This window comes from Euprymna scolopes, chromosome 41, assembly GCF_053919585.1.
Source record: "Euprymna scolopes isolate OS-2025 chromosome 41, ASM5391958v1, whole genome shotgun sequence".
Classification (NCBI taxonomy): Eukaryota; Metazoa; Mollusca; class Cephalopoda; order Sepiida; family Sepiolidae; genus Euprymna; species Euprymna scolopes.
The window spans coordinates 45,333,407-45,359,439 of NC_136522.1; the positions used below are offsets into that span (position 1 = coordinate 45,333,407).

Here is a 26,033-nt window from a genome sequence, read left to right on the forward strand (position 1 = left end):
CTGTGTGTGAAACATCTCTTCTAAACTCCTCTCTGAATATTTGGTGTACAGACTTGAAACTTGATATGTAGGGTATTAGGACCTCAGGAACACTTTTGATTTTGTTTTTAGCATGTAAAAATATTAAGAGGTCAAAATTAAAACAAAAACAGTTGACCTTGGCAAGAGTAAATCAACTAATCTTTAAATATGCTTAGACATTTTTATCTTGAAGTCACCTAATCTTTTAACCATTTTTATCCACCTGGTAATCGCTCAGACGATAACGACGAAGACTGAAACACCAAATCTGAAGTCTGGAGTGCTGAATGTTTTGGCTTTGATTCCAGCTGATGGCACTGAAGTAATTCTTTTTAACTTTTGAAATCATTTCTATATATAATGGGTACAATATAATAATCAATAGAGAATTCACTCTATAATAATAAATATGAAATCTGCATGAATTAAAATATTATATATAAGTGTATTTTATGACCAGGCAATGCCAGGCAGCTTGCTAGTATATATTTATTTTCATTTGCTATTAAGAAAAACACCATTATGTTTGCAGCAAGTTATTGTAACAAAATCTTGCAGCCAAAAAAACTACTTAAAATTCCCTCAATACATTATTCTCTTATTCATTGTAGCATGGTCATTCTTTTGACTTAAAACAAACTAAACTCATTAAATTCATCTATAAATATAAAAGCGAAAATGTATGTATGTACGCTTTTCCTCGATGTCCACAAAAGGCTTCTTTCAGAGAAGCGCTCGCTCGCTTCACAACTTCTTAAAACTTTTTATATCATCTATAAATGTAATATCTCGCAGTTAACCACGGAGCTCGCCTGTCTATTTAATTTTATTGACTTTCAAACGTTAATTATTCCACATTTCCTGCATTGGCACGCGTTACATTCGGTTTTCGGTATAAACAAAAAGCGAAACTCGACTCTAATCACAGGCCCAGAGCCAGTGGTCTCTACAGAGCTAAGTAACGTTTGGTCAATGTCGACTTCGTCATATCAGACGGTAGCTTTCATTTCGAGACGAGGGAGCGGGTTTTTAAAAACAAACAAACCGATTTGACCTCATTAAAAACTGTCCCGCACAAAATGCTAACTGCTGAATAGCTATCACCGTCACGTCAATCAAAAATGCGCACCTGTTTTTTTTTTTTTTTTTCACACTTTACTATTTTCCAACTGCGCGTCGTCAAGGCTTTTTTTTTTTTTCACACACACCTACAAACACCCGGACAACGCCGGGTACCCCTCGCTAGTCTATATATATAAAAGCGAAAGTGTGTTCTCTTTTTGTGTATGTCCAAGAAAGGCTTTTTTCAGAGAAGCGGTCGGTCGCCTAATAACTTTTTATATCACATGTAAATCGTAATATCTCAGAGTTAACAACGGAGCTCACCTGTCTATTTAATTTTGTCGACTACAGGAAGATAAATATTCAACAGCTTTCGCTCGCCGCATGTGGGTTAGGCCTTTTCCTATAATAAAAGCGACGCTAATTTTCTAGGTATTTTTCCGGTCTCGATCGGCGGAAATGTCCGAAAGCAATCAGCTTTGATCAATGTGAAAATATTATTTCCTTATATCAGAAGACAATTGCCATTAACTTTGGACAAGTGGAGCTGTTTCCCTCTACTCCCAACATCTTGGGGAAAAAAAAAAAAAAAAAAGCGTTCCCGCACTAAATGAAATGCTACCCCGCAGTCAAAAGTTGACCTCATTAAGTCATTAAAACGTGCACCTGCTAATTTAAGTAATTAAATAAATTCAAACCCATTGGTTAACGTCGCACTCTTTTTTTGTTCACACTTTAATTTCCAACTTTGAGGACCGAACCCTTGAGGCATACTTACCTACCAAAACATTTAAAAAAAAAAAAAAAATCGCACTCACTCCATGTTATAAATGCTATATACATTTTGAATGCTAACGGCTTTTTCTTGTTCGAAAATAGAACAAAAACATCCATTTTACATTACAAACACAAGTATATTTTCAAATATTGAACAGGTATTTTATTTCTTTAACTCAATCATCCCAAGGAAGTATTGAAATAAAGACGAAATATTGATAAACTTATAATTTTGGTTTGTTCCTTTTTCATTTCTCCATCACGTTGGAATATTATTGCCATATTTTCCATTACACATCATTTATTTGGATTTTCTTGCAATACCTTTCAATTCATTCAAAAGAGCATTGTATATGTTTTTATTGCTGATTAGTGAAGAGAAAATCATTCCTAATGTGAACATATATGTGCATATTTTTTAATTTCATTATCCACGGACACATTTCAACATGTTTCATCATTATAGGACTCATCAGCTTGGTTGAATCTAGCAAGATTCAAAATCAAACTCCAAGTATGTGTATGTATACATATACATGTCAAATTTTAAACCACCCTTTATTGCTAACATGGGAAGTAGTCATTAGCATGTTTTATTTTTTTCATAAATCATTTTGACTGGCTTCTCATCATAAATAGACACCAAAATCTCTACCCTTGCCTACCATTATTATTAATTAGTTAACAGTACAATAAAGAAAAATGCAATTCTTTGGAGGTTTTTGCAAATGCATAATTTTTTTTTACAAGCCTTCTCAAACTTTTTCTTGAGAAAAAGTCTAAATAATATAGAATAGTGAGACCTGTGGAAATTCCACAGACTCATTCGTATGTAATATATTGATGCTGGCATTCTGTAGATGTTCAGTGTAAATGGAGACGTTTTGATATTTATTGTAGCTCTTTTGTTAAAACTGCAAAAGTATTTATCATAGCTAGCAAGGACGCCCAGCATAACCTGGTTGTAAAGTACGCTTGAATATGATATTTTAATTCTTGCAGATTTCATATATATTATAGTTAATGTTTTATCAATTTTTATATATTAAAAGTTGCAATTTCAAAAATAAAGTTGTGATTTCAAAAATAAAAAAATATATCCATATGACTTGGATGCATCAGCTTGAATCGAAACCGAAACCAAAATTTATGAAAAATTCTTGGTAAAATTATAAAAAAATAAATGACTTGAGTGCTATCAGCTATAATTAAAGCCAAAACTTAAGAATTCTTGATAAAATTATTTATTACAAGAAATGGAAGTCCACAACAATTAAACAACAGTTAATCATGGAGGTGACAGTTATTTTTAAGATGATTGATCGCAGATTTGATCTTATTTTTTTATTTTGTATTTTTAATTTCCAAAAAAAAATGATTGATCACATTTATAAGTATTGTTACAGAGGAACATTTTCTTTTGTACAAAATATACAATCTGGAAACAGGCTTCTTAAGGTTTTTATAAAATTCCAATAATCTTTCATATCCCATTCTAAAAGGCAATGAAAGGGTAACATGATTTCAACAAATACATTGGTCCCAGCTTTTAATGGTTCCATTTTAGTGTGAGGCTAAACTGAAAATTCCAATGAAATATAAACAATGTTTTGAATATTTGGCACTTGTCCAAAATTTCCTTCGTAAAAACAAAAATAAAAGAAAATCTTTTTGATGTTCGTAACCATGATGGACAGAAAATATTGTACACCTAAAATCACGTTAATTGATCAAATAGTTTTCTTTTTAATAAAGAAAGCCATTTTTAAGCAGATTTGAATTTTTTGAATACCCTCCTTCTCAGTGTTAAGAATGGCTTTCTAGAATCTCGATTTAGAGTTATCTGTCTTGTTCCTTCGGACTGTTTTCAAGATGGTGTCGCAATATCGTCACTTATTTAGCCATAAAATTTGATTTTTTGATTTAAAAATAAAACTATTTGATCAATTTACATGATTTTTTGGTGTACGATATTTCTTTGCCTCACAGGTATGTACAACATACAGAGTTGTATTTATTTTTCATAGCAAAAACTTTAGATAAAAACATTTTAATACTTTCCTAAAAAGATCATCCTTATCAAAGGTTTACATGAAAATTCTTCATGAACTCCATTTAGTCCATGAATGGATAATTGAATAAAAAAGATGTTCAGAATATCATTTTTTATGCATTAGATGTTCAGATAGGTGAAGTAATATTCCTTAACTTAAGAGTTACCTACTTTGATCAACTCCCACCTCCGCCCCTATTAATTCATTCTTATTTTGACATTCACCTTGCTCGTATTATTTTCCCCATGGCGCCATGAGCAATGACCTTGTAGTTTTAAGATATTTTATTCATAAGAAAATAAAAGCAGTACAAGCCACTTTAATTTTTCCAGCAGTTATTTTTTTTTTTATTTACTGAGGGTTCAATGCTTGTCTAGGATAAGGGTTAATGGGTGTTAGGTAGACGGTGACACCGTGACAATAGTAGAACTTAGGGTTTAATTATATAAGATGACAGGTCAGCAAGAAATTATTTACATTTGACTTGAAAATGACAGTATTATAGTCAATTAGAAAGCAGCTCCACAGTATTGTGTACCACAGATGGACAGTTCTAGGAAATAAACTTTGCTCATGGAATTTCCGTTTTCATAGAACTGAAATTTGTTTTTCCTTTACAAATTGAGATCTTAAATCAATTTCTTTTGCTTTCAGTTTTATTGTAATTCGAAGTTTCTTTGATGCATGGAAGAAAAATCCATTCAAGCAAGTCCCACCTTTCCACACACAAATTTGGAAAATTGATCTGTCAGTTCAATGAATTAAACTGATTGACTTATTTGTAAATTTACAGGGATATGAATTTGGCACTTTTTAGCAGATTTTTCTTGATCCAGCAAAAGCAGATTTCTACTTAAGATGTGTGTTAAGTAACTTTTTAGTTGAAATCCATTTTAAAAAAAAAAAAAAAAAAAAAAAAAGATTTTTGCTTAAAGTTTTTTATGGAGTCATTCTAGACAAGGCATGAAGCCACTTGATGTAAGTAGCTATAAAATAAAACACAAAATGTAGCCAGTAGTAATAAATTCTTTCCCCTTTGTCAGTAACATTGCTCATGGAATGTAAGAACTAAACGACAAAACAAGGGAAGCATAACTTACGAGGAAGCCGAAAGTAAAGATCCATTTTCTTCTCTCCTTAAAGTTTTACCTTTATTTTTTCTTATGCTATCTGCCTAAAGGTTATTTCTTTTTCTCTTTATTTTTTTTCATGTTTAGAAAAACAAAGCTTCCTCTCCTTTCAAAAAAAAAAAAAAAAAAAATCTTAATTGACCAATCAGTTCATTCCATCTGATGATTAATAAATTTGTTTTAACCAAGATTTTAATTTCCCTAAACATTTTTTTTTCAAATTATTTTCAATGTTTTTGCTACTTATCACAAGTTTTTAGTTCTTTTTTATGCTATTCATTTTTTTCACAAACGCATACAGGTGAGATCATTTTTTTGGATCATTGGATCACTCACATTCAGGATTAAAAAAAAGGGTCTATTAAACATTTTTTTTTCAAATTATTTTCAAAAATAATTTTTAAATGAAATTCTTGTGATATTGAATTTTAGTTTAATATTTTATGATCATGATGTTACGATATGAAATCTGTATTATAATTGTCAAATGTGATGAAATATTTTCAATAAATCCATTAATGTAAATAATTCATAAAATTTATAAACTGAAACTTGACTCCTGATTTTCATTTTTTTAAATTCTTGTGCCGTAACTTATCGAAGCCAAAAGCTACTCAAGGATAAACTATAATGAGAATGTATATCTAGGCTGTGGAGAAGTTTTGTGACCAATGAAGCACAGGGAGGAGCAAGTGCTAATGTGATTGCAAGAGTTAAGATTGGATGAAGTTCATGGAATTATTGTCATTACTAATCAGCAGAGTGTTACCACTGTTGAGCAAGAGAAGAGTCTACCAAGTATGTGAATGCAGTGTGATGATGTATAGAAATGAAAACTGGTTATTGAGGGTAGAGGACGTGTTGCATGGATTCAGAGATAACAATAATAAAATCATTATGTACATTTACATACAAGAACTTGAATTACTTTGGAATAATTTATGAAAAAAACAACAAAAAAATCTGCATAAAATCCAATGACTAACAAATGTTTTCTATTAATGATTATTATTTTTAAACTAAATTTCTTGTTGGTATTGGTCGTAATGAAAAGTAAAACAAACTTTGATTATTTTTATTTTATTATTGAAATCTTTGGAGATGAGTAATTTGTATATTTATTTGCGGACCATTATCCTCATTTCCATAGTTGTCGTCTCACCATGTTTTGGCCAACTAATCCTCTGGCTTGCATTGGGTAGGATTGAAACAGTTATCTTCAGACAATGCTTACCCATAGAGATTCAATGCCTTTATCCACTGGGTACTGGGTCACAAATGGAACAAGAGGTTACCGACACATAATCGGTAATATGGACACATCAAACTACTTTTCAATTAGGATAAAACTCTAGTGAATATGGGGACAGAAATTTCTGTAGTAAATAGTGTTTTAAATGCACTTATACAGGGACTTGAACTATAAGAGACAGTAATAAATTTAAGAACAGCTAATGGGTCTCCATAAATTGTGGAAAATCTCTCCCGGTTAAGGATAAGAATAGCTCTACTACATAATCAAGTTACTTGAATTGATTTTCACAATAAAAGTTTTAAAATAAAGCTGTAGTGTTGTTTTCTTAAGGACAACACTTTCATCGATCGTTCCATCCTGTACTTTGGAAGAATTTATTAAAAAATAAAGAAACTCTGCATAAAAATTATAAAGGTTTTCTCTTAATAATTGTAAATATTTACTTTTAAACTAAATTTCTTGTTGGTCATAACGAAAAGTATTACATTGAAAAATGTAAAAGCCCTCCCCACTCATCTTAAATAAACATTAGATCCTTTTTATTATAAACAGAAAAGCCCTGCCTCTAATCTTCCTACATGAAGAAAAAGAAAAACAAACTTTGATTTTATTTATACATTTTATTGGAATTCTTTGAGATGAGTAATGTTTAAATATTTGCGGACTGTTATCCTCATTTTCATAGTTGTTTCACCACGTTTTGGCCAGCTATTGCTCTGGCCTGCTTTGGGTAGAATTGAAACTGCTATCTTCAGACTATGCTCACCCATAGATTCAGCGCCTCTATCCACTGGGCCACGAATGGAACAAGAGGTTACCGATACACATAATCAGCAATATGGACACATCAAATTCCCTTTAAATTAGAATAAAACTTAGAGAGCTTTAGTGGATACGGGATCAGAAGTTTCTGTAATAGTGTTTTAAACCCGAAATTCAAGAGACAATAAATGGGAGTCTGGTTTCCTCCTTCATTACTAATTTTATCTCAAGAAGAACTTTACTAGAGATTTGAACCTTTCCAAAGAATCTTGACTCAAGACTACTTCAGCCTGGAACTTTCATAACATTCAATAGAAAATGGTGCCTTTTTATAGACAGTTCGAAAAGAAGTTTAAAATGTGTTCTTCACAATGGCAACTTGTATGGATCGGTTCCTCTAAGTCATTCAACGACCCTCAAAGAAAAATATGATGAAATAAAACAATAAAAGTAATACGTTATGAGCATTACTGTCCCATGTATTTGGGTATTTGGTTGCCATACACTGATTATTTTTTCATTTCTCTTACAAGTAATTTGCAGTTGTTTTTTTTATCATCATTTGCAGTAAGGATTGAACCTTCAACCTCTCTTTACAACTGAATTTTACCAAGTACTTTATCCACTACACGACAGGTTCTTGTGGGAAGGATACCCAAATAATACAAATTTATGTTTTCTGTTTATCTCTGACCAGACATCAGAAATCATAAATGGTTATTTCTTTCTCTCTCACTTTGTTTTTTTATGCTGCTAAAATAGTGCTCGCCATCTGTTCAACTTCATCCTTCTTCTCATTACATATCTCTCGAATTAGAATGAAATCATTTAGTTCCTGTCGTATAGCGTCAGAGGTGAGATGTGGTGGATGAATACTGCGCAGTTTGTTGCAGTGATGCATGAACAGCCGCCAAATTGTAGAACATTTTCCATAGCCAATGAGAGCAACAGGGTCGCCTACAACAATAATGGCATATTTAGCCCGTGTCATAGCTGTGTTAAGTAACTTCTTGTTGAAGAAAAATCCAAACTCATTTGTTTCATCGCAGTAATTGGCAAGATTCTCCGAGCTTATATCAAAAAATCTCCGGGTACGCACAGTGCTAATGATGATCACATTGAATTCTTTTCCTGAAAAAGAAAGAAAATACAAATTAGTTAACTATCAAGTTTAATTCTTTAATATAATCACCATTAACTTAAATTTTATGTCAAGGAGTTAAAAATAACTAAATTTTTTTTCACTTTTATTGAATTTAACTAAATGATAAAAATTGTTTTTAAAATGTATATTTAATGTACTCAAAGAATTAGACTGGATTTAAGATTATTTTTCAATTGTGTAAGTTTTAACATTCCAAATAAACCTTTCAATTTGGTATTGCACTGCTGGCAGAGCACCCTATTTTTTGTTTATGTATATGAAATTATTAATGAAGCCTTTTAAGAATACCATTTTAGCTATATTTCAGATCCAGAGAATGCATTAATAATTCACAGCACAAACAGAAAAAAAAAAAAAATGAAAGTAAAATTAAATTACAATATTTATTCACTCATCAAATTCAAACCAGATATTATGACAATGAAAGTTTTCCATTTTCATCAGAGTATAAAAAAAAATGCATCCCTTGAAAATATATTTTTAAAAATAATTTTTTTTTGCAAAAAATAAAAGGCATTTTCAATAGAATAACAATTTTTTTTTTTTTAGTTATTTCAGACCTAAACATGATATTTGTACAAGATATTAAATACAACTAGCAAGACTACAGGGTGTTGCCCAAGGCAAAAGTGTAAAATATTTCTATTAAAACTTTATCACTCTAGTTGCCTCTTTATACGTCTCTTTCCATTTGACTATTTTACCTCTCTCTTTCTCCTCTGTTCAGCCCATTCCTCTCTAGTTGGACATCATATGCAGGCAACTGTGCTTCATATTATAGACAAAGTGAACTAAAAGTCTTGAAGATCCAAATCACAAAATGAGCCTAGGACTATAATCAAAGAATTCGTCCAAACACATTACTTGTGGTTCTATGATAGTACCAAAACCCAGATCTCTAAGACAATAATTCCACAATGATTTGTAATTATTTTGATTAGCCTCAAAACATTTTTAAAACATTAAAATAATTTATATTATAAACAAATCCCAACAAATGCATAATTTAGTTTTATGTAAAAATAGTAAAATCAGAAATGCTTTTTCTGAAATTTAAAATGAAGAAAAAAATTCATCTACATATGGGATTACTTACCTGGAAGATTTTCAACATGTTCAACAGCCACATTGGCTAGGTTTTCCGAGTGGTTACGCAAACAAATGCGGATCTGAGTTATCTGAAAAAAGTTTGAAAAAATAGATTTTGCGTGATAATCTTCAATTTCGGTGTTTGTCTGCAGGTGTAGATTTTTTGCTCTTGGTCAAAAAGAATAAACATGCAGGAAATTGAAATCGGATTTTTAAAAAATACAATTAAAACCTGATACTTAGTAAACGTGAGAAAAATTCATTTAAATTTCAGCAATAAAGCAAATATCTTCTGCGGGTTTTTGTTTTTTCACAAAAATGTTGCAAGTGCAAATACTTAAAAATTTCATGGAGACATTCATAACTGAGCCAATCTAGACTTATTTTTTACTAGCAGGGAGACCTGACGTTGCCTAGGATTGAAGGTTTCACACTTCCATAGTTTTATTTTCACCGATTCAACTTGACCATTTTTCAATCAAATCGAATCGTGGCCTGCACCAGGAGAAAACTTCACATGCCTCTCCACAGTGACAGTCCACTATACATAGTCTACATTGCACTGTAGAGAACCTACTGTTGATTCTATAAAATTATTTTTATATAAAATGGCTTGCATTAAAGCTTAAAATGCAAAAGTCAAGTATCATGTTTCAATTGTGCTCTAAGCAGAAACATTCATTTTGAATGCACCCCTATTATATCAAAGAACCTACTATTGATTTCTTTATATCTGGCCTTTTGGATTGTGTGGTGATAAAACTTCTCAAATGCACTTGTGATGTTAGGCTGTGTAAGGTGTTAACTTTGCTCAAAATTGCCTGTTCCTTCTTTCATCAGATTATTTCGATTGGTAGTGTTCTTATATTTTGTATTGAAGCGTCTTTGATAAATATCAGACACAACGGACATTTATGTGAAATTCCATAAATATCGGTTCAGCCATTTTGGAGTCCATAGGGAACAAACTCCTTTTATATAATAGTATTATATTTAAATCATTATATAATAGTATTATATTTAAATCATTAAAATCAAGATTTCCAAATTTTAATTTTTCAGCATTTAAAGATATGTCATAAAATCTAATTCCAGTTTTGCACAACTTTTTTTGTCCTCTTACAAGACATGAAAATCAAAATATTAAACGAAACCTTTAGAATCCCCAATTTTGAACAAATTCCATTACATGATTTTGAACACATTTCAAATTTAAGATTTCAATAGGCAGGAAAAGTTAGAAGTCATTTCCGACATGTCTAACTTCAAACATGAGGCAAGATGAAAAAAAAAAAAAAAAAAGGTCTTCCTAATCTAGTAAGCGATGTCGTTTTCTTCTCACAACTTTTTTCTTACAAAAGAGACATTGCTAGTCTATCTCTGCTCTATCATTTTTATAGCGAGTGTTCAATTGAGCTTTAATCTATGGACCCCCCCACCCTGCAAAATATTCACAAACACATCTAGCTAAAACAAATGTCAATTTCTTACTATCTATCTCCTGCAAATTACATGAACAAGGTTTTTTTCCTAGAACTGCTCGCCTGTGGAATTCTATACTGCAGGGCTGCTTTCCAGCTAACAACAGGATCATTTTCAATTCCAATATAAACAAGTTCTTGTTGAGACGTCCTCTTAATCAAATTCTATCTTATTTCTACAGCTACTGACCTGATCATTAACCCTCGAGTGACCTTCACTCGTTGAAAAAAAAGATTCAAGTCAACTTACTTGTTCTTTGTATGAACACACAACGCAAACAGATTTCGGTTCAAAAGGTCCAAGCATATCCGGCCAAGTTGACGCTACAGAAATCACACAATTGACAACTTGTTGAATTTCTTTTATATTGAAATAGGACGGGATGTTTGAGTGATAGTCCTCAATACCAGACACGGCATAAAACTGTAAAGGTTTTAGATTGGAAATGGCCGGTACGTTGTTTGACTCGATCGTAATGCCATAAAAACAGGTGGAAATGAAGCGAGTGATCTCGCTCACACTGCGATAGTTTTGCATCAAAAGTGTGTGCAGAGGTGAATTAGTTATCGCATTCGAAGGATAATGTTTCTCATAGTGGTCAAAAAGTCTTTGCATGATGGATATTCCAAGACCAAGTCGCCGGGCTTCAGGAGAATGGATCTGGATAAAAAATAAAGTAAAAAATAAATAAATAAAAGAGAAAAAAAATATAAAGAAATCTTCTTGAACTTTGGAATCTGTCAAACTCGTGAATCTGCACAGAATTTCAAATGTAACCTTTTATTTAATCCATGGAGGTAGCAATACTATCAGCCATGATTGGATTCAAAGTAATTCGCAATTATATTTTGAGTATCGCCCATAACTGAGAATTGAACTTTCAATCTCCAGAAGAGTGTAACTTGCAACCAAATTTTACCCTGTACTTTATCCACTGCACCAATAGACTATTAAAAAAACAAAAAAACACACTGGTCTATTTTCTATTTCAAATCTGTCATTAATGGGGCTGTGACAACAGCATATTCTTTTCATTGTTTTGACTCTTGATTATATATCCGACACAGACAATCAACTGAGAACCACATCAGTCTATATAAAAACATAAGATATTAAATGCTCAAAAATCAAAACAATGAAAAGAATATTCTGGTGTCACAGCCCTAGTTATTAAATACTGTTTTACTACAAAAACTTGCAATTTTCCCAATTAATAAATGCAACCAACAAAGAGGACTTTATGCAGATTCATTAACTAAAGCACGATCTACATCTGTTTGCAGAGTAAAAATAAGTTTAAACCAAAAGCATTCCAATTATAAAAATGATTCTGACTAATTGTAATAAATAAAAATAAACAATTTCCAATTATACTAGGCAACGCTGAGTGGCCCTGCTTGCTGAGTTAGGAAATAGCATCTGGGTGGTCCTTTTGACACAAGTTGGGGCGGGGGGGGGGGGATTTCACATTGTTGGATGTAACAGTGATGATGATGCCCAAAAGAATGTCTTCTTTAACAGATAATCAAAATGACCCCCCCCCCTCCACAAGCTGGATGGCTGAAAGACCTAAATTGGAAACATAAAATGTTTTTCAGTCAAGTAGATAAATTGTCAAGTGGATTTTAATTATTGGATTGACCGTGAAATCACTTTGGAAAGAAGGTCAACACTTATCCTACCTTATACAGATGGTCTTTGGAAAACTATCTCATAAGTGATAGAAAAAAGGTAAAGCCTTAACGGGAGTGAGGGTGAACGCACTGGGGCCTTCCCATTTTAGTGAGGATGAGAGGTATGGATTGAGAGAGAAGAAAGCGAAAAAGTTCCTTGAAGCTTAAGAACAATCCTTTTTGAGATGGTTTATGGAGAATAGTGGAATAAAGTTCTGTTGATCATGGGCGGGGCTAAGACAACCTGGTTCTGAATATAAGGCAACAATAGCCTCGAGGACATCCTCTGCCCGACTGTCAGAAGACCCAGACCTGAGAGAAAACACATTTCACTTGGATCTCACTCTGCTCCAAACCACTGAGCCCACACTGTGAAGAGACAGGCCCCCTCAGACTTAGGGTTGGTCGCCCAGAGTATCTGGAGTCAGAAACGGTCAACAATTGTAACTAACACTGAATAATTATCTTGTTTTTATTATACAACAAGCCGAGTTGTCCTTCTTGTCCTTTGTTTTGAAATGACCTCTACTTACCAGTGAAAAAAATAACACAGGTTTACAAAATCAAAGTCTAGTGGAAGATGTCCGTTTCTCTTGCCAACAGACTCTTTCTCACAAGACAGAGGTTGCTAATCTCTATCACTATTTTCATGGTAGATGCTCGAAGTTCCAATCCATGGTTCTTCCCAGTAAAACATTAACAAAAATTTGTCTAGATACAACCGCTGTAAGGAATTTTGCTTCTCTGCCCCAAACTAAACGTCCATGAACCAAATTTTCAAAAACTACCCATCTGTGGAACACAATACCAAATGGATGCTTCCCAGCACACTACCACAGATCTAAGAGAGACTCTGCATTCAGTTGTCTAGGCACAATATCAGGACCACTTGAATCCATTATGGTAACTTAGAGAAAGGCCAGATTGGAATTAATGCCTCAAAATACTTTTTTGTTCATGGTTTAAAGACTCACAGTAGTTAGAAATAAAGACAATATGGTGTATAGAAATGCAGATCGACAAAAAGAGAAAAAAGAAAATGGCAAGATAAAGCAAGAGCAGGGAAGAAATAAAATCCAGTTAAACAGTAGCGATAAAATAATCAGGTAAGCCCTAGCAATTTGGCAGAAATCAACTTATATATAAGAGGATTTTGACAAAAACTGTAGAACCCACAATAATGGTATATATCCGCAGATAAAAACAATACTGAAATATTAAAAAAGAAAATGTAATTGTAAAATAATGAAAACCCCTTTTTAAGGAGCACAGTAGTTATAAATAATGACAATATGAGGTCTACAAAATGCAGAGAGTTGTTCAGATTACTTGCCTTAATGCCCATTTGGTAACGATCACCCGAAAGGATAATAAGGGTGCTGCTTGAGGACAAACATAGAGGAAGCAAAATCTTAGCTTCAAATTCTTGGGCGGCTTCATCAATAAAAATGTGGGTAAAGTGTTTGATATTAAGGTTTATCAACTCATAGCAGTTCTCAAGTGTGCAGATGACGACACGGTGATGTTTAATAATTTTGATAAACTCCTCTTGTCTGGGTGACCTTAATATATATTTCTGCACTTCTATTGGGATTGACGAGATCCGTCTTCCAGCATAATATATACGCAATAATATATTTGGTTCGCTTCGCTGCTGCACGTAATCATCCAAGTGTTTAAGAATAAAAAGATCTGCAGAACTAGAAGAAAAAAAAAGAAAAACAATATATATATACATATCTGGGATTAATCAATGTCATTTTATTTTAAAATTAAAAATAAAAACGCGGGGAAAAAAAAATCTCTAAATGTAATGGAGACAAGTCGTTCTTAACTTAAAATATGAACTATCTCCCTTACATTTTTTTTTTTGGGGGGGGTTAGGCCATTTAAAATTATCTTTATTGTAAAAATATTATTTGACAAAGAATTTATTTTCTAAGGGAAAAAAACTCCTGAGGCTATTACGTTTTTTTTATTGTAAATAACATGCTATAACCATAAAATAAAATGATTGATAGTAGGAGAATGTGAGCCATGTCATAGATGAATAGTTCAATTCATTAACAATAAAAATGTACAAAGTTTCCAATCATTTCAAACGGATTTTTTTCAACTTACCTGTTACACTGGGTACATATTAGAATCTTGGCATCTGGTTGCTCGTCAAGCAACAACATTGTGGTTTGTGCAAGCGTTTCCGTTTTTCCAGTGCCGTAAGCACCATTTAGTATGAATGGAACAGGGTCATTCTTCTGTGGGTTAACACTGTAATTCACGGCATGCATTTGTTCTTTATTTAAAAAGTTAGAGCTGTGTAGAGAATAAAACAGTTTCTTTTAATGTTTCTTATTTTTTAAATATCAAGTTAAAGAAAAAATTATCAAACAAAAAATGCATGAAAGACCAAAAATAGAATGGTATCAACACGTTAATTTTCTGAATATATTTAGGTAGAACTTATATAAGTTTGCTTGGCTTACATTTGCAATGTTAACCTTTGAACTTATTGATTCAGAGCTAATTCTGGAAATTAAACCCATTAAAGATTAATTAACAAGACCTAGTGGGAATTCCAGAGATGCTTAACTCCTTGTTGTTTGTCTTACTGTACAAATACTTATCATATATATATTTTTTTTAAATTACACCTTTTAATTTGTCTACATGTAACAATTTGGCATATATGCCACATAGCAGATTCAAGACACCAAAGACACCTTTATGGTGAGCTGTTCAAAAGGGGGTGAAAAAAAACCCAGTTCAGTCTGCATTCTAACTCATGGGAATACCTAACCCAAGAAACATACTCCTGGAGTATCGCAAGCCACAAAGGAGCTACAGTTGTTGAATCTGCATTGAAGAACACAAAATGAAGCAGAGCAGTCAGTACCTCTGCTACTGAATAATCTCATATGTGTCCCACATGCGGGTGATACTTCAAAGCTCGAATTGAATTGATGAGCTATCCTCGGACTAACAGAACAATTGCATGATCATGGTCAATTATCATGTAACAATTCATTTTAAGATAATTCACTTATTTAAAATTGTAACATTTAGATGGATTAGGATGCAAAATGTTTTAAAACTGTTTAAGTTGAGACTGACAGAATTCTATTTATGACAATTTATTCGATTTAAGAATAATTCATTTTTAAATGGGTAAAATGTAATTTTTGCTAAACAACAACTTTTCATTTTACTCTTTTTCACCCCAAACAAAGTGTATTTTTACTTTAGTCATAAGGGGCTACTATTTGGGATTATCATAAACCAAGGATTGTAAGAAGTTGAGAAGCAAGATGTCTGTTCACATTACATTTAAACTTGAAATAGATCCAGTGCACCCAGTGAGTGAGATAATAGGGTCAAGAGTTAATTTGCAAAACACAACACGCTAGAAAAAGTAAAAAAAAATTTTTTTTTTAAAAAGTCTTAACATTAAATAAGTCAAAAGAGGAAAAAAGCAGTTGAATGAACTCACCCGTATTTGATTGCTTTCCTTTCATACTTTAAGGGGTACATTATAGGATTAGGAAAGAGCATATTAATGTGGTCTATGTCTATGTTGTCAAGTGCAAAATGCATCTGACAGAATGGTCGCCGGTTGAGTTGAAACTGTGTTTCTATAGGGCAGTAGGAATTACAACTCAGTCCAAGATCTAACATGCAAGACCTTGTTAAGGTAAGGTAAATAAAATTTCGATTTTGACCTTTGAATTGTACTGAATCCTCTTTAAATATTTCCATTTCATAGACTTTGCTGTCAGCTGTGGGCAAAGCAATATAGACAGATGTGCAGTTGTTCAGTATCAGCCGGCCGAGGTCTGTGTCTTCGGATAGTTCTTCTGGTAAACAAATCTTAGCGAAACATTCACCAGGTCTCTGGATGTAAAATGGTCCTTCATGAATGACGTCCATCACAAACATGGATCCACTCAAACTGTACCTAAAGAGGAAAATATCAGAAAAGAAATGAGGAAAGCAGGTACAAAGAGATATATAACATATTGAGGAGAGAGAGAGAAAGAGTAAAACAATAAAGTCATTTAAAAAAGTACTTCTTATCCAGAATTCAACTTAAAAAAAAATAAAAATAAATAAAAATAACAAAAATGCAGAAAAATCTTTATGGTATATGTACTCATCACAGAACAAAAGTGTCATAGTCCAAAAACCACATGAATTGATTAATTTTTAAACTAAGCAAATTCAATTTTATGATTTTTAGCAATGTTTCATATTACAAGGCTGATTAAAACAAGCAAAAAACCTAGGCAGTTGAATTGCATTGTCTGCCTTGATTTTTAAAACATGTTGAATCCATTTGGGCCACTCATGAAAGTCAGATTTTTTAAAGATCTGATTAAAAGTTGATTTTAGTTTAAAAAAATAAAAAAAATTTTTTAAAAAGTAGTCAAGTAATATTTGGATTACTACATTTTCAACCCATGACGGGTACATAAATCAAAATTGTTCCAGTCAGATTTGTTTCTAGCTTGCTACACACCTCCAATTATCATAAAATAAAATTACCTCGCCATCTTTTGCTGACGTGCAAACTCTTCCAAGTAAAGTAATTTGTGCATCTTCTGCACATAATTGTGCCTATTTAACTTGGTTGAAGTCACCTCATGGGTCAGAATATTTTCGATACTTGTTGGTGGTTTGTATTTTTTCATTAAATCTGATTCTTCTTCCAGAAGGATAACTTCACGGTTTTCTGGTGTCCACACTAAAAATTGTGTCTTCTCATATGTTGTCAATAGTTGCTGTATTTCATGATGCTTTCCCAATTCAACCTTAAGATCTTGAAAAAGTAATGGCTTGTCTCCAAAATCAAAAAGGACTCGTTGTCTAAATGACCCATGCATGTTGGCATTGAAACTGATTGTTACTTCCCAATGATTGATCGTTCCTTTCTGTTTGCAGAGATGGCCATCCAAAATCTGGTATTTACTTTTGTTGAAATCAGTCGTCAGCATGAAATGCAACCGATCCTTGTCATCGAGAAGGGAAACTTTTTGCAATTCCTTTGTCTGTTGGTGAGAAGAAGGTTAAGAATGTTAGTGATAGAATTTTAATATATCAAAACAAGTTGGAATGAGAAAGTATACATCTAATGTTATTGACCGTTCTTATTATGAAAGTTTAATTTAAAAACCAAAAATTGTTCTTAAACATTAAAATACGATTTTTAAACATTGCACCAAGTAGGTGTAGGGACTTCAACATCAACTTCAGGCTTACAAATGTCAACAAGATTGGACAGATCTCTTATGGAGGGGCTGACATTTCAGGGTTCATATCACCAGAAAATGAAGAGAACAAAGGAAAACTAAATAAGTCTTCTTTGAAGATGTATTATGCCAAAAGTCTTAGAAAAAAATAAAAATAAAAATAAGATGATTTTAATTTAATAAAATATTTCATAACCTTTTGTTTATCAAATATTTTCCACGAATCAAAATGTTTTCAAAGATGCGACAACTATGCATTATTTACTTTTTACATTTTTCATTAAAAATGGATAAAAATATTTTACAAATGTTCAATACTATATTTTATTAGTATTTTTTTTATGTTTCTTTATTTTAGTCATCATATTTGGTCTAATGTCCAATTTGACCTGCTTTAAGAAATTAACTTCCAAAATAGTTTTCATGCAAGGACGAGGTTGACAAGTATTACAAAAACTGTTTTAGATCTGTGCAGAGAGATCCCTACACCAGACTAAAATTTGAAAGAAACAAAAATATTTATTTTAAACGCACTTATAAAATGCATTTCAAATAAATATTTGTTTCTTTCACATTTTAACACAAATTAATTCCACATATTTGAATTCTTCAAACTATAATTCCAATCTTCAACATTATTTTCACCAGGTTTCGGTTGATGTAACCTCCAACCTTTTTCAGGTGCATCTTGTTCAACTCTAGAATCTGCAAGGAATTTTGAACTACAAACCCTTTATTTAACATGCTCTCATTCCATCCGTCATGATGTGGTAGAAATTCCAATTCACAATTGCATTATGGGTGTCACCCACACTGAGGATTGGATCTACAAACCCCCCAAAAAAGGGGTTCCATTCGAAATTCCATGCAGATCTTTGAGTTCAACAAAAATATTCAGTTTAACAAAATCCAAGAACCTGAAGAAGGCTGAAGGTTACATCGACTGAAACATTAATATAGAACTCAAGATGAGAACAGTAGTCCAAAGAATCCTAACAATAATCAATCTTTGTCTGAAAAATCCATGACCATAAATTATTTCCATTGCAATGTAGAAGGAAAGCCAAGAAATGAGAATAGATGCACTTGAAAAATGTGCCCAAACACAGGAAACTTATTTACAACTGGAGCGTGGCAAATAAAAACGAAAATCTTCTTCAAACTTAAGCATGACAGATTGAAAGTGCCAAAAATTCAAAATTATTTGTGTTGCAATCAAACAAAGCTCCTTACCTCACTGGTCACCATGATTTTCCATATGTAGGAGAATTTTGATTCTACTGATAATATAGTCATGTCACCAATCACTTCAACTTGGACATCTGGAATATTATTTCTCATCTAATAAAAAAAATATTTAAATAACAGATGAAATTTTTGTGTTTTCCCCCATCTAATGCAGGCAATAAAATCCATAACAAATATAATAGAACTCAAAAAATTGCTTATAACAAGGAAAAAAAAAAAACTCCCAGTTGTAGCATTTAATATTTTTTAATATCCACATTAGGATTGAATCTGTGCAATATGACTATAATACTTTTAAATAAATATTAATTTTTATATCTACAGACACAAGTGCTTCATGCTTATGCAATCATCAGTGTAAGAAGTGCTAATTACTGCTGGTCAGGAGATTCGAACACTGTCAACAAAGACTGTTCTAGCAGTCTTACAGGTCTCCACCAGTAACTAACATAAAAAAAGAAAGAAAGAACTCTCATCCTGGTAGACCTACTCTTGCTGGGTGTCCACCCTACTGATAAAATGAATTCTTCCTTTTACTATACCGGCGGGGAGAACATGTCCCTTGGCATTAGCATACAAGTCATGTATACCTGCCAATCGAACTGACATACAACCACACTATTTGTGGTATTTGCTTTTCTGCTCAATATATTTCGTTTTCACCACAATAGAGTTGTGTCTTCTCGACCCTTACGGGACCACAACACCTTCCTAACACTATTTCTTGTAGCATCCAGAAAATTCATTACAATTATCATAAAATAAGTTTTCTTTAAACATCGCAAAAGAAAACGTTCATTCTTTCTGATGTGATAATCTTTATTATAGATAGAGGTATGCTTGCCAGCATTAGTCATTGAGGATAGTTCCTACTCCCTCTTCCCCCGCCTTCCTTTAGTTCTTTCCAGTTTCAACCTTGTAAAATGTACAACGAAAAAGTTATTTTAAAAGTTTCTTACCACATTGAAAGGTATCAGAGACTCCTGATAGGTTTTCTGCAGTTTGACAAGATAAGCCATATGTGGCATTTTGCCCATATTTAGCTTTAACAAATGCAGTTTATACCGTTTTCTCCATTCCTTGAATTCTTCATGCCCATGAGCATTTGGGCACATATTGCTAATGTCTGGGGTGTCTGAATATAGACATTCTTTTGTCTTATGTCTGTAAAAAAAATAAAAATAAAACGGAAACAAATAAACAAATGTTAAATTTGTAGCAATAATCATTAACTAATCATATGCCCAAATATGTGGAACAGCCAGAAGTGAACGAGTTATCTGCTCCTTATATAGGGAGTACCGGTGAGTTGTCTGCCCTTATGACTATACAAGAACTGATGGAGGCAGTCATTTTGCTTGGAAGTGGAACTCAGCAATTCAACCTTTCACAATGACTTCCACACTTTAAAGTTATGAGAGTTCAGACATATTGAAAGATCTAGAAGAATAAAGCGAGCTTTTTTTTTTTTTAATTAGAATTCAAAGAAAGTTTTGTGTCTCGGGCTGTGTTCGTCTGTGAGTGACTAATTGTCCATGGTTGACTTGTATTGTTTTGCCAAGATATTAAACCAAGAATAACTCAACCTCTAAGAAGCTAATTTATAAAATATAAAAAACTAATATAAACAAAAAACGAGTGAACATCCAACAAATTTACAACTTACGCTTCACATAATTCAATTTGGATTTCTTTTTTCCAATATAAAAGGTGTTTTTTACAGATTTCTAACAAAGGTGGTTGCCGACAATTCCACTGTTGTTCTTGATCGTTCGTCACACGCCTATAGTGGTGATGGTTTGTAGTGCAGTGTTCGTTATATTGTATTTTGCTAGCGTACCAAACACCACAATAGGCGCATGTATAGGAGGACTCCGACATTTTTTCAGCAGGAAGGAGGGGGGGCAACTCTTGTTCATTGGATGCTTGACATGAATGTATTTTCTCCAGGTTTTTGACTGAAATAAAGCATAACATGATCAAGTTATATATCTTATATACTAGCAAGCTTTCACAATAATAAAACCAATAGACTCCAGTTACTCGGGTCTCGGTTTCGTATATCTGTACTGATGAGCTGTAAATTGTATGTGAATATTAATTTAAAATAAACATTTTATAACTTTGTAAACATGAAACAAAACATCATTAATTCATAAATATTAATGTGATCGTACTGAAAGAAAAAGTAATTAGATTGTAATTTATGAAAATCAAGCTGGACCCTCTAAAGAAGGAACATTATAACAAATTGGTCCACGGAATAAAACGATCACCGAATTAAGAAATAACGAGTAATTATTAATATTAAATTTTTCAAAACCAACATGTAAATTAGTTAACTTGTGATTCGCATATCCAAAAGAAGTCTAAAGTCCATAGTGCAAAGTTGAATTAATTGTAAATAGTCATTTTGACTTTAATGTTTGTGCAAGAAATCGGCTCAACTTTTATCTATTCATTTAGTGTCCTATAACAATTTATTCATTTAGTGTCCTACAACAAAAGGGGTGTATTTGTTTGAAGTAGCTTCGTAATATTGGTTACTGTATTCAAGTCACCTTAATGAACAAGTATTCATTGTAGGAACTGGTATATCCTTAGTGTAAGGCTTTCACGTTACCTTTCAATACTTCTACTCAGCTTAACCAGTCAGACTTATTTTTCAAAGCAGGAATTCTATATTGTTGCATCATTTAGATAGTTTTTCTTGACCAGCATTTCCTGGAGTTGACTTAATTCTGTTACATTAATACATGAGGAACAGAAAATAAAGCTAGAAATGTGAAATTCTACAAAGTATTTTGTTAAAATGACTTTCTTTTTTTAAGAAACTTAAATGCGTTCTAGTTAAGATGATGTGTTAACACAATAATTGAATTGACAACACTCCCTTTCACTAACAGCAGTAACTACAGATGACTACTGAAGCAGAGACAGTTTGCGGTTTACAAATTTTAATCTTTAGCCCTGGGTTCGACTTTTAATAAAGAAACAATCTTATCAAGGCTACCACTGACATCAACACCTGTGTACAGTACACATACATGAAGTCTTTTCTCTTCAAACAGGACTTCCTAACCATTTTTGTCTTCGTCCATAATCATGGAATTATTTTTTTATCAACAGTTTTTTCTCATTTCTCTTTTTCATAAATTTTAACAAAGATAATAAAGTTGCTTTAAATGTTGGAATGAGACCATCTTTCAATTCTATAGATATGCGAGATTTTTGAAGCAATTTTTTGCTGCATGCTCTGTTGCATTTCTGGATGTTGCTTGACCATGCATTTGATCAAACACCTTGCACAAAGATTGCAGTTTTTGTTTAGAATATTATTGATATTAAAAAGATAAGAAAAATCTATATGTATGTACCTGTGATAAAATGAAAATATATTCCAAAATACAAATCAATCAGGTAGTTTTATTTTTATAAAGAAAAACCTCTCTAGGTAATTAATGTAAATTCGTAAGCATTACAACATAAATTAGTATGAATTATTGTTGAGTTATCTCCTTTTGTTTCTTGACATTTTTTCAAAGTGGCAAGCAAGAAAGTCACGTCTCAAATACTCATAAAATTTGATTTTCTTATTTAAAAATAAATATACTTGATCAATTTATGTGATTTTTGGAATATGTTTTCGTTCAGTCAGGAGGAGTATGTACATCACAGACTTTTTTTGTTTTAAATATAGAAGGAATTTTGGACAAGAAGCAAAATCTCTGTAAAACTGGTGTTCACCCGGATTAATTATATTAATACAACATATTTGTAGACTTCCTCAGATTTTTAGTGTAAGTTTTTTTTTTGTTGAACAAATATAATTCGTCCTTCTAATCAAAAAGTGCTATATGTATGGGATAAGAGACAAAAACTAAAGCGTTCCTTTAGTTTACAAATTCTTAGCCCTCACCTAAAAATTGAACAAGCTGTACTGTGTAAAAGTCACGCATTTATAATGTGGACATTTTAATTACATGGTCTGAGAGTAGAATTGGGCACAAAAAAGACAAAAAGCAAAGGCTCCTTTTTAGTTTGCCAGTACAAAATATTTAGCCCTCACCTAAAAATTGAACAGACAATATGATTCATGGGATTCGTATAATATTAGAATTTAACATTTTTCATTTTTATTACAAATTTTTTTTTGCAATACAATCATTCAATTATCAGCCTTGGGTCACATTTGCACTGGCAAACTAAAATTGCCTCAAAACAAATACTTACTCTTATTAATGAGCATCCATTTCCACACATCGTACTCCTCTTGAGAATGTGCAGAAATACAATTGTTTTCAGATTTGCATTCGTGATCAATTTGAAATTTTTGGGGGTTCGTAGATGGTAAACTACGAACCCGTTTTAACCCTGGGATCGTTATATATATCTTGGAGTAACTCTTCCTCCAGTAATTGCATTCTTTGTCCGGTATGTTTGGATACTTTACGAAACATCTTTCGCATAATGGCAAAAGTTCATACGGACATCTCCCTTTTTTCCCCACAAAGCAACGCGAGTAAAATTTCATTTCCTCAACGAACTTTTCTTCTGTGATGTTTGCCACAGTCAACAGAATCCACACTTCTCTTTCGACAGTGCTGTGTGCCAGAGAACACGTTCGCTTACAATTTTTATCGAAGCATTTTCTATAAAGACACAGCCTATGGACTTTATTAATTATTGTTTTCTCTGCAGCATAAAAAAGAGTCTTGTGGGAACTCCAGCAGTGGGCCTCTAAACCTTCACAGACGACTCCACTTTTATCTTGGTGTACGATCAGCCGTGAAGATTCAAAGCAAGCACCACAGATGAATGAAAAGGACGTCCCATATTTTGCGGTGAAATTAAGTAAACGATGTTTCTCACTAAACTCAGAATAAAAAAATTTTGTTAAATCAAATTTTTCTTCCTTGTCAGCATTCCATAAAAGAAGCTCAATGGTATTGTGAGCAAACGAACAATGTTTCTGGCCAGATGTGCACAGGCTGCGCTTTTCTGTTAGAGATCTACAGAGAGTGTAGTACCTATTAAAAGTAGCTAACTTTTTTCGTTCTCTGACTTCCAACCAATGAGAAGTCCCCTTTTCGGCAAAAGCTAAAATGTTTTTTAAGCAGTTTTCATGGGGTGAGGTTGTCAAGAAAGTGTGAGGAAAACATTCGGCACAAAACATCCGAAAATCATGGGTCTTCTGAAGTGGGTTTTCATTTGTTATCGGCCAATATTCAACAGAGACGGGTTTTAGGGATAGATCCAATGATGCACATTCTTGTAAAGTAGCAGAATTACTGTTGCAGAGTTCAAGTTTGGAGGATTCACTTTTCATGGCTTCCATAACCAAGTCGGGAAGGGGTGGTAAACCATCCAACTTAGTTATAGCTGCAGAGTCAAGAGATGCTTGCACGATAGGTTTGCGTCCAATTACATCAATTGCTCTATCGGTCAGATGGGTGCTGCTCGAAGCTGAGTTTTCAACACATCTGTCTGGAAGACATTTCAAAGTGGTTGAATTTGTCAGACCAGGAATGTATGTTGTTTTCGACTTCACCTCCAGTAACTCCTGACTTGTCACTGAAATTAAAACCAAGAAAAAATTAGATATTTTCATTTATATTATTTGTATTCAAGCAACAGTTTTCATCTTAAATGTTATTCTTGTTTTAGACAATGTAACCCGACTTAAGGTATGTCTTGTCAAACTCTGGAATCGTTTATTCAACTTGTAAATCTGTATGCAATTTTGAAGGCAACTTTTTAGTTAATCCACAGGGGTAACTTATTCTCATTCCATCAGCCATGACCAAGTAGAAATCTTAATTTGTAATTGTATTCTTAGTATCACGTGCATTGAGAATCGAACCTTCCACCTCTAGATAACTTGGAACTGGTTATGACTGAACACATTAGCAGACATTTCTACCATGAATTTTAGGGGTCTTAAACATTATGTTTATTAGATGTGTAGTTTACTAATTAATGGATATACATAAATACACACACACATCTAGGACAGTAAGAGAAGTAACTCCTGCATATAAGATATGTACCTCTCTAAGTCAGCTGAGGATAATCTATCATTAAAAAACCATAAAAGAAAAACATTTAAAGTCCAACAAAATATCCTACATTTCAGGTGAGACTTTCATAGTTTATATTGAACCATAGTAATGGAAAAAAAAAAAGCAAAGTATTATAAATACACGTCCGATTCTAAATGACAAAATTTCCTCTTTTCGCTATTTTCTTAATCGTTGTCTCAACTCGGCAAGCAAGTTTCCAGATGATAGTCTTCAGGAGTTTTTTTTGGTGGGGGGGGGGGTTCATTGTTTTAGTGTGCAATTTTGGTAGAAGCAAAAATATTGTGTAATTGAATGTTATGTATATTTGTTGCTTTTATCAATTTGTTCTTATTTATTATTTTTTTTTTAATTGTGTCAAAATAAAGTTTATTTATATATAATGATGTTATTAAACCTGATGGTTGGAAGTTAGATTGGCTGAAATATTGCAAGAATAATATCTGAGATGAAAGCACTAGCCCAAACAAAAAATTGCAAAACTATCTATGGTTATACCGATTGCTATTTTATTTAGTGATTTATTTTGGGATCCATGAATTGGATTTTTATGCCTACTTGGGAAATTTATGTTAAGATTTCCAGGATATAAGGAGAAAAAAAAATACACCCTTTTAATATCTAATAAGAAAACAGTTCTTATTCGATTTATGGAGGAAAAGACATAAAATATAAATTATAGATGTGAATTACTCAACATGTTGTTTTTGAGGTTCAGAGTTAAAATTTTTTAAATTGACATTTTTAACAAAGATACTTTTTCTTTAATGACTGTGCATATGGTAAGTTTATGGTAAAGAAACATTATGTACCAATATGGTCTGGGTTTATGATTGTTGACAGTCAATTAAGCTATTTTGACAAATACAGTATAAATCTTTGGTTATAACTTTATTACATTTCAAAAATTACAAAAATGATCCATTAAAAGATATGGTAGATGTATTTTAAAGGAAACATTAGCCACAATTGTGAAATGCATTAACAATGGC

At 32.5% G+C, this 26,033-nt stretch overlaps 2 protein-coding genes across 2 annotated transcripts; both read right to left on the minus strand.

Moving 5' to 3' along the window:
* Window positions 1-7,592: 7,592 nt before the first annotated feature.
* On the minus strand, window positions 7,593-11,944 carry LOC145266496 (ATP-dependent RNA helicase with zinc finger domain-like). The gene is made up of 3 exons (XM_080122223.1): window positions 11,047-11,944; window positions 9,323-9,404; window positions 7,593-8,192 (listed from the first exon to the last, which is right to left on the minus strand). Exons 1-3 carry the CDS (start codon window positions 11,410-11,412, stop codon window positions 7,807-7,809), a joined length of 834 nt encoding a protein of 277 aa, XP_079978349.1. The 5' UTR covers window positions 11,413-11,944; the 3' UTR covers window positions 7,593-7,806.
* An 866-nt stretch (window positions 11,945-12,810) lies between these two features.
* LOC145266670 (ATP-dependent RNA helicase with zinc finger domain-like) lies at window positions 12,811-25,741 on the minus strand. Its single transcript, XM_080122596.1, has 10 exons — window positions 25,735-25,741; window positions 23,195-24,535; window positions 20,628-20,919; window positions 19,921-20,125; window positions 18,947-19,054; window positions 17,010-17,512; window positions 15,958-16,422; window positions 14,592-14,783; window positions 13,804-14,170; window positions 12,811-12,888 (listed from the first exon to the last, which is right to left on the minus strand). The coding sequence occupies exons 1-10, from the start codon at window positions 25,739-25,741 to the stop codon at window positions 12,811-12,813; spliced, it is 3,558 nt and encodes a 1,185-aa protein (XP_079978722.1).
* Between the last annotated feature and the right edge of the window lie 292 nt (window positions 25,742-26,033).

Coding starts and splice junctions, on each gene's coding strand:
- LOC145266496 (XM_080122223.1), bottom strand. CDS start 11,412: ATGCAAAGACTTTTTGACCACTATGAGAAACATTATCCTTCGAATGCG. Junction 9,405..11,046: donor TGTGTTCATACAAAGAACAA/GTAAGTTGACTT, acceptor AACTTTTTTCAG/ATAACTCAGATCCGCATTTG. Junction 8,193..9,322: donor ACATGTTGAAAATCTTCCAG/GTAAGTAATCCC, acceptor TTTCTTTTTCAG/GAAAAGAATTCAATGTGATC.
- LOC145266670 (XM_080122596.1), bottom strand. Junction 20,920..23,194: donor ATGGATGCTCATTAATAAGA/GTAAGTATTTGT, acceptor GCTTTATTTCAG/TCAAAAACCTGGAGAAAATA. Junction 19,055..19,920: donor CTCTGATACCTTTCAATGTG/GTAAGAAACTTT, acceptor TTTTTTTATTAG/ATGAGAAATAATATTCCAGA.